At 54.2% G+C, this 9436-nt stretch overlaps 1 protein-coding gene across 2 annotated transcripts in view; it reads right to left on the bottom strand.

Annotated features, from left to right (window-relative positions):
- Window positions 1-7882: 7882 nt before the first annotated feature.
- EYA2 (EYA transcriptional coactivator and phosphatase 2) overlaps window positions 7883-9436 on the bottom strand; it is a 267711-nt gene continuing 266157 nt past the window's right edge. For both annotated transcript variants that reach the window (XM_054698087.1, XM_054698088.1), the window contains exon 16: window positions 7883-8723. In XM_054698087.1, the coding sequence (XP_054554062.1) occupies window positions 8643-8723 (81 nt within the window). In that variant the 3' untranslated portion in view covers window positions 7883-8642. The remainder of the gene's footprint in view (window positions 8724-9436) is intronic.

The raw sequence follows: 9436 nt of genomic DNA, 5'->3' as shown, positions 1-9436 counted from the left end.
AAAAATGGCTTGGTCGTCCTCGGATGTGCGCTTTTCCGTGGTCGGGATGGCTGGGGCAGGTGGGCGCTGCCCAGCGCAGGAGAGGGCCTGGGGCGGCCGAGCACAGCTGCAGGGTCGTGGCCGCTGAGCCAGAAGGGCCCAGGACGCTGCCCAGAGACCTCCAGCTCCTTGAGTTTGCTGATGTGCCCTGGAAGGGCCCCCCCGCCTGGGAACAACAGTGGGGAGCGGTGGGGCCGGGGTGGAGGCCGGGCCGAAGGGAGTGCCAGGCACATGCCGCTCATTTCATTTTCATGTGACACATGCTCAGCCACTCAGATGTCCACAAGACAGCTCAGGGATGGGCAAAATGCCGGCCATCCGGGGCTGGGGAGGGATGGTGTGGGCGGGCTTAGCCGGACCAAGGGGTGAAGCAGTTGCTATGGCCTGGGACCACGCCAGCCTCTGGGGAGGGGGTGTTTGGCTGAGACCCGAGGGAAGAGCAGGCCGGGCAGGGTGGACGAGCCTCCGAGACACGGGCCAGTGGGTGCCCTGGGGTCAGTGTGAGGCCTCGGTCCTTGGTAGGTGCAGTGGGGCAAGCCCCTGGGTGTTTTGTGTTCAGCTGATTGTCCCTTGGGCCTTGGGCGGGAGCCAAGTCAGAAAGCGCTGTTGGGCACTCTGACGTGACCCCCCGGGTGCTGTAGAAACAGGCGGGCTCTCCTCACGGCTGACCCCCTCGGATGGTGATGTGGCCCTGCGTGGTGGGTCGGGGTGGGCACCCAGGCGGCTGCTGGGCCGCCAGGCCCCAAGGGCTCCCTGGCACGGGTACCCCCACCCTTTCCGGCCTCCCATAGGAGAAGACGGCCGAGGAAGAAGGGGCTTACTCGCTGGTCAAGAACTGGTTCCTGCTTAAAAAAAAGGTGACTTAGCTGCTCTATTTACGTGACTAGTCATCTGTGACTAGTAATCTGTCGAGCCCCCTCCCCAGCTGGGGAAGTAGGGAGCCCCTACTTGGGACTCAGAGAGAGCCCACCTTTACAGACATGCAGAGGAAGTCCTTGCCCCCCCCCTTTAGGCCCCAGTGGCAACAGGTGACACCCCTCTTCCCACCCCTTTTTACTCGCTCCAGGCTGGCTTTGTCCCTCCTGTGGGCCAGTGTCCCTCGACGGTGGACATTAGATGGCCTCCGGATGCTGGTCACGGCAGGCAGACCTCCAGGCCGCTCAAGAACCAGGACGGCGGTGGCCCACGTCATCCCGGTGCCGGTCGGTGGCCAAAGAGGGACTTGCAGTTTCCAGACGGGGCTTTAGTGTGGGCTGAGTGTCTCAGATGCCCTCGACTGAATCAGTGAATGAGGAAGAGCGGGGGGGGAGGGGGGGGCACATGGCTGTGCTGGGCCCCTGCACCTTTCGCTTGGCATGGCAGGTCATGGGCCGGGCGGGCTGGCCCAGCCAGTGTGGACGGTCTAGGGGCGACCAGGAATGCAGCCGAGCACGCTCGCCACCTGCTGGTTCCCAGAAGAACTGCGTGCCCCAGAGGGCGCCTCCAGCGGGGAGGTGGACAAAGCTGTCCATCGCCTCCAGCTGCTTCCTGAGCGCTGAGCCAAGCACGAGACACAGCTGAGAGCGGAACAGGTGTGGCCTCTGTCCTCCTCCAGCTGACATCCGCATTGGGAAGCAGCCAACTGTGCATAAAAATGCAGTGTGATCCTAAGCAGACGGGTGAATAAGCAGGTAGGGAGGGTTGGTCCGCAGAGGCCGTGTTTGGGGGCAGCACCAAGGAGCTGGTCGGTGAGCAGGAACCTGGAGGAGGCGGGGCTCAGCAGAGTCTAGCAATTTGTGATGCTGACCGAACATTAGAAGCACCTGAAAAGATTTTAAACAAACCAATAAATGCCCAACATCATCCCTGCTTACCTGAATAATGACACCTGCCTCTCTGAGGTGGGTCTTGGGTACTCAGGTGAGAATAGTGGGTTGCCAGTTTTGAGAGCCACAAAGCTGCTTGGAAGACGATCCCAGGTAGAAGAAAGAACAAATGTAAAAGATCCGAGGTGGGGCCCTTGGCAGCTTTCGGGAAGAGAAGACTGGCCAGTGAGGCCAGAGTGGAGGCATTCAGGGTGGGGTGGGATGGATGAGGTCAGCGAGGGAGAGAGGTCGAGGTCAAGGTCAAGGTGGGAGACAGGCTCGGAGGTTAAATGAATTTAGAGGAGGGGTCAGGATCCAGTCTAGGTAGTTTAAGCGGGCAAGGGATTTATTAAAGGACATTAAGTGGACCCTAGTGCTCTGGGGAAAGTGAGAGAGGCCGGCCAGGAGACTACAGCCACGAGCAGTGTCCAGATCACCTTGCAGGACCTCTGCGCCTCTGCTACTGGGCCCAGACACTGCGCTCTCTTTAGTGACCCTGGGCATGTCCCTTCCGCTGCCTTGCTGGACTGGATCCCACACATCAGAATCCACTTCCCAAGCTCTCGCGTGTGGTGAATCTGGATTGGCTACGTCTAGGTGCTATGGAGGTGTATCTAGTTGACTGAGTCTAAGTACCATTTCGGTGTGTTTGATTGACTGAACCCAGTTTCCCTCTGGGCCTCTGATTGGCTGAGCCTGGCCTCTATCTGGGTCTGTCTGATGGCCTGAGCCTGGGCTCTAGCTGGGTCTGACTGGTTGCCTCTTGGTCAGAAGCTTACACGCTACCTACAAGGGAGGCCTGGGGAGTGAGACTTGCTGCTTCTGGTGCAGACTCCTAAGGTGGGAAACAGTCCACACAGAAGACTTCCTGTTGACAACAGCACCGGCAGCAGCCACTGCGGGGCTCTCTGGTCAGTCACCGGCCGCCAAGAGTAGAGGGACTTGGGTAGAGTCATTCGGCCAGTGGAAGCAGGACGGTTTCATAAGCCAACAGGTCTGAAGTCTGGACTGTGTCCACTTGGCTAGGCAGGAACTACGTTTCCCAGAAGCCTTCCCCTTGAACGGGTCAGAGTGTGTTAGAATTGACCTGTGTGCGATGAAGGCGGAAGGGAAGCCACGGCCTCCACTCTTGCAAGCTTGCTATGGCAAGACGTGGCAGACAGCCCCGGTCCGCAGTGGGCTCCTGCTTGTGCTTGCTGCCCCCGGGTGTTCCTCCCCACTCCTGGCCTGGCACCGGGCCCACCGTGCACACGTGGCTGCAGAGGCGATGCTCCTGTCCCTCTACCAGAGCCCCCTGCAGACTCACTTTGGTGGCTGTTGTGCCTCATGGAGCCTCAAGGTTCTTGGTCGGTGACCCCAGGTGCCCTTTTCAGACCTCACTTCCCTTCTCCCACCCCTGTATAACTCAATTATCCCACACTCCTGGGGTAAGAGCTGGCTGCTCCCCTCATTGAATCTGACAGACCCAGGAGCAGTACTGAAAGGACCACGAGGGGAGCATGGCAGGTGGCACTGTGGCTGGACACCAGCTGCAGGATCCGGAAGCATCGCTGCTGACCGAGGAGACGCGCCAGCGTTGCTGTGTCTCACCAGCAGGCTGGAGGCCCGTGTCCATCAGCTCCTCCCAGGCCACTGGTGAATGCAGCTGAAGGGTTCCTCGGTGCTGCAGCCCCTTGACTGCAAGGGAGTCTGGGGAATTGAGTTTCCAGCTTTCCACTCTCTTCGGTCCAGGAGGTGCCACAAAGTGAGGATGGATGGTTGGGCCTTGAACAGGGCAGAGATGTGGCAGGGGGTGAGAACCTTGGCTTTGCCATCTGGCTCAGGGCTCTACCTGCTCAGGACTCTTTTCGGGGAGTAATGCATGTCAACGGCCCCTGGATCAGTGGGCACTGGACAGCTTGTTATGACATTTAAGTACCGACCTTGGTTCACCTTGGTGAACTGAAGAAGGGAATAGCATTTACACAGCAGCTTCTGCATTCCAGGCAATTCACCACATTGTACCCTAATAATCTGCATATGGTTACTGAGGACATGAGGCCTAGAGAGATTGAGGAAGCTGCCTGAGGTCACACAGCTAGTCAGTAGCAAAAGGTGAACTTGAACCCAGTCTAATGACACCAAAAAAAAGTCCTGCTTTCAACCCTTAATGTATTTTTGTCATCACCAGAGAAGCTTTTGTGTAAAAGTCACTCATCCATTAATTAGACGTTCATCCTCAGTCAAGCAATTTCAGGTGCTGGCCACAGAGGTACATACAGGGCAGTACAAGAGGCAGGTAGATACAGGGCAGTGGAGGAGTTGTGAACTCTGCTCCCAGGACCAGGCAGCAACTAGTGAAAACAAGTTGGGGAGACACTGACCGAAACACAGTTTCTTTGCATATTAAATGTTAGAAGAGATTTGTGCATCTATTTTCTCCATGAAGTACATGGGCCCTTTGGCTTGCTTTTGTTTTTCCATTTTTTTAAAAAATGGAAAGAGCTGGGGTACAGACCAGAGATGTGGGGGGTGAGAAGATTCACCAGAGACAGAGCGGGGAACAGAACAGGCAGACTGACCAAAGTACACTGCTGAGGGGAGCAGCGGGCGAGACAGGAGAGGTCTGCTGCGCCATGTAGGTTGCTCCCTGGCCTCCTGGGGATCGAACTCATGCTGAACTCATGCTGCAGAGGCTGCAGATTGCTTTATAGTGCAGTGCTTTATAGTGCGGTGCTTGCACCACCAGGGAGGCCCCCCCCACCCCCCGCACTGTTTTTCCACTTTCGATAGAAAGGTATTTTCCCATTATGAAAAAAGAAAAGAACCAAACCAGCTCTTAGAGGTCTCTGAGGTGTGGCTCCAGCTGATCACATGCAAATGCAGGCCCAGCTGTGACTGCAGCTTTTTTTTAAAGATTTATTTATTTATGCACACAAGAACTGGGGTACAGGCCAGAGGTGCAGGAGGTGAGAAGATTCATCAGAGTGGGGAGCAGAACAGGTGGCTTGACTGAAATACAGTACAACAACGGGCGAGACAGGAGAGGTCTGCGGCTCCATGTGGGTCAGCTCCCTGGCCGGGGATAGAACTCATGCTGCAGTGGCTGTGGATAGTTTCACAGTGCTGAGATTTAACTTCTTGCGCCACCAAGGAGGCCCTGTAATTGCAGTTTTTCATTCAGTCACAATACCAGGTGGCCAGGAGGACCCCAGGACTGAGAGAGGAGAGCTGAGAGGGTGGGGGTTACAGCGGCAGGAAGACACCCTCCTCACCTGCAGCAAATACTCATTTGAACCAAATACTTAATAGCTGAATTAAAAAACAACAGCCAGTATTTGTCTGAAGCAGGCTTATTGCCACCCCAGGATGAAAACAAATCCCAACTTTGGGGGAACAATTTTAACCATGATACAATCACATCACTAAAATGAGAGCAACCGAGGTTGAAAGCTGGCAGAGGAAGGCGCACTGCCCAGCCCAGGGGCCTCTTGTTCTGTAGGCCCCACAGTGTTCCCCCGGGCCCTGGGCACAGACCCGGCCCTCTGCCGGGATCCTGCTGTGGCCACAGCACTCCACCTGTCCACTCCTGGGCCTGAAGACATCATCCACCAGGCCGCCATTTCATCGAAGCAATCCCTGGTCTGAAGGTGACACTTCTGGAACTCTCTCGGGCGCCTTGAATGGCGGATTCTGGTCCAACTTCAGGTGGCACCTGCGGGCAGCTCGGCTAGCTGTGGGGTGGCACTGCCCTCTGGTGGTCACCACTGAGCACTGCCTCGCCGGCGCCGAGCAGGCAATGGGAAGCAGCAGGAATATGGCACTTTTATTTGTGAGTGCTGAATAATTCTGTTACTCTAATTCTAAGAGTGTTCTAGAGAGCTGTACTTCTGGGGGTACAATAAAGGCAAACAGCCTATGGCCATGGAATTTTAGCTCCCCATAAGTTCATTAGCCACATATCCATCCATTCATCCACCTACCCACCCATCAACCATCCTTCACCTGACCATCCATCACGCACCCATCATCCAGCCATCTTCCTACATTCATTTAGTGTCACCTTTGTGCCAGACTCTTTTAAGTACCAAGTATACAGAGATGATAAAGATACTGGCTTTGTACCTGGTAGCTCAGAATCATCTAGAACTCAGGCTAAACCAGTTATATTACGGATTGTGGACTGCTAGCTTCTGTCAGCACCAGTCTTTGACATTTCATTATCACAACAGAGAAGCAGACCATCTTGGAGGTAAGTATCAGAGTTAAAGGGGGAAGTTTATCTATTTCACCTAAAATCTCTTTCTGTGTTGATGTCTGAAATTCTATTGATAGAGCCTCTAATGGAAGCCAACTCTGAGAAGTTATTTTTTAAAAGTATTTTATTCTTTGACTCTAAAACAGAAAATTACTGGCAGTGGGCTTTGGTGGTGGCAGGAAGGGAGAGACAGATAGAGCGTGATTACAAGTGGAGCCTGAGGGGCAGGGTGGTAAACAATGGGGAGACAGAGGATCCAGGAGTGTTCATATCACTGACTTTCCAAGGTGCTCTGCTCCCTCCAATATCTTTCTCTACTTCAACCAGAAGCCGGTTTACCAGTAGAACGCCACTCATTCTAAAAGCAATTTAAGCTGGTAGATAATAGTGAGGCTGACCCAAATGTGTTCAGCAATTTTAAAGATTCTTCACCTCCATCGAACTATTCATTCATCTGTCATGCCACCCTCACACCCACATGTCAGCCATCATATCATGACTATCAACTGCCCATCAACTATGAGTCATGTCACTCATCTACCATTCAAACAGCTACTCGCTCATTTATCCGCTCACCCACCATCTATCCATCTTTCTATCAAATCACTCAACCATCCACAGAACTGAACTACCATCCATCTATTCATGTCTCCATATACTCATTCGGTCATCAATTCATTCACCTGAAAATTATCCACCCGCTTATCCATTCACGTATGATCTATAGAACTATCTGTCCAGTTATCCTAACATAGTTACCCATGCATTCTCTAGCCACCCAGCAACCCAGCTACCTGCTAATCACTCAGCCATCCAATCAGCTGCCCATCCACCTCCCAGCTACTTAGCCATCCATCCATTCACTCATCCAAATGCTCACATCCTGCAACCCATCTGACTATGATTCTGATCATACCTCCATCCTTCTTTACAGCTCATCTATAATGGGGTTCGAATTTGGGTCAGTATCCACTCTGTGGGCTGATTACAAGCACCTAACTCTGCTTGATTTTGGGGATCAGAGCTAAAAACCAACTCTCTCTGCTGCCAAGGAGCTTAGCAGCTAGTGGGTGAGTCTATTTTATCCTCAGAGATGGTTTTCTATCCATCAGAAATTCTAGCTCTTAGACTCCATCACTAAGTCATCTCCTATCTTCACTAACATGGATACCTGCCAGTTGGTAGCCCTGGATTTCACCCACATGGGTAGAGGAAGGAGCCTATCTTAGCATCCAGTCAGAATGGATTCGGGCTCTGGTTGGTCCTCTGTGGGCACAAAAGCTGCTCAAGATGCCTTCAGAACTTGTCCAGATGTCCCTCCTTGTGCCCTACCCTGAATTCTTGGCTCATCCGCTAGAGAATAAAGTCCTATCAATGGAATGGAAATCAGTTATAGTTTCCAACTCCCATTTCCACCAGTTCTTTTAGTACCAGCTCACTGATTTTTTTGTTTGGGAGACCGATTCTCCCCAACGTTCTGTTCATGAGTGACTGAACCCTAAATCCAGCACCACAAGCACATGAATCAGGTTTGATCAATAAGACAATCCTGGGGCGTTTGTATTGTTTTGCTGAAAGATTGTTGGGGTATCCTGGTCACATGAGGAAGAGACTGATAAGTAAGCTGACCCTGGAGTCATGCGATCACCTGGATCCAGCTTTACCTGAAGATAGTTATCCCTTGAAATGCTGGAGTCACTTTTTTTTTTTTTTGGGCTTAAGCCAACTCAAGTTGGATTTTATTCTTCTGTGACAGAAAAGCTTCTGGGAAAGACCAACACATTTGGGAGTGTCAAGAGTGGTAATAAAGCAGCGACACCCGCCCCCACTTCAAAATGTAAACCTGGTTTTATTTAATGCCTTTGTTCCGTCACAAAGTACCGCCTCCTCCCAGGGTTCCCTCTTCCTAGAAAACAAGATGGCAGCATAAGGCACGTGCACTGTCCACATGACATCAGGTCAGGTCCTTAAAAACAAAAATAAGCAAGAATCTTCCCGACGCCCCGAATCACCTCCCTCACTAATGTTCAGAGAATGATTGTCCCCCCAGAGTACAACCTGGAGCAGAGCGCTTGATCAGAACTGTGCGCCACCCCGCATGCCAGTTTGAAGAACAAAACCAAACCAACGACTAAGAAAACCAACAACACAGGTACGAGAGTGTAATACCAGGGTAATGAGATCAGTCCATAAATTAAAAAGGAAGAAAAAACAATGAGCCTGTCCTCTCCTCGTCACTAGCCCTGCTCCACATCAGCAACTCCTTGCTTTTGTTCTGAGTCTTGTAGAAAAGTCTGGACTTTGAGCCAGCCCCTCTCCCCAAAGTGAAATATTCCAAAGCCACAGTTGGGTGCTCCGCTCCTCGGACTCTTGTGGGGCTGCAAGGACAGCTCTGGTCACCAGAAACATCCTCTTGGCTGTAGGGGCCCTGCCGGGTGTCCAGCATCTGGCGGGGAGGTGGGGAGGCGGGGAGGCGAGGGGCCCAGGTGGGCTCAGGGCCGGGGGCCGGGCGAGGCCGCTGGTTATAAGTACTCGAGCTCCAGCGCGTGCCGCAGGGCCTCCAGGTCGGCGTGGCAGGATATCCGCCAGAAGGGCATGTTGTGCTGCAACACAGAACAGGCCGCACGGTTAGGCCCCGCTCCAGGCCCCGCCACCCCCTGGACCCCGCACCTGCGGGCAGCCTGCTCAGGGGTCAAGCGGGTTAGTCTGGCGCGGGGGGCATTCCCCAGTCGGGAGGCGCGTCCCGTTACTGGCAGCCCCTGATCGGGCCGGCACCCACCGGTGTGGCCAAGCAGTGCCCACCGTTTCTGGGCCCCTGCGTGTCCGGCTGCGCTGGCCCTGCCCTCCCTGCAAGCCGGCTACCTGGCCTCCCTCTCTTTACACCGTGGTCTCAGGTGGGGCTGGTCTCAGTCCTGCTACTCCGAGGAGGAACCTCAGCCAGGCGTGTGTGTCCCCACCGCTCGCGAAGCTCCAGCGGGCCAGAGCTGGCCTGAGGGGGCGGCCGGGGCGAAGCGGGCTGCAAAGCTGTGTTCTCTGTGGTTTTGGTTTTTTTTCTTCACAGCAGGGGGTGCGTGCCCTGCCGTCTTGGCACAGCACGCTTTCAGTCTCACATGTGTGCGCTGATGGAAGGGAAGCATCAGAGGCTGTGGGCCCGTGTGGGCACAGCGGGGGTGAAGCACGCGGGCCAGGCATGATGATGCTGGCCGGGGAGGACCACTCAGGTGCCGGGAAACCAGCGAGGTGCTTCCCTGGCACAGGTGCTGCGTGCCAGGCTCTGCTGTCCCACCCCTGTGGGGTGGCCTCAGGCGTGTGCTCC

Source organism: Talpa occidentalis, unplaced genomic scaffold (assembly GCF_014898055.3).
Source record: "Talpa occidentalis isolate TD23 unplaced genomic scaffold, MPIMG_talOcc4v2.1 talOcc4.10, whole genome shotgun sequence".
NCBI lineage: Eukaryota > Metazoa > Chordata > Mammalia > Eulipotyphla > Talpidae > Talpa > Talpa occidentalis.
This window is presented reverse-complemented; position numbering and strand designations above follow the sequence as displayed.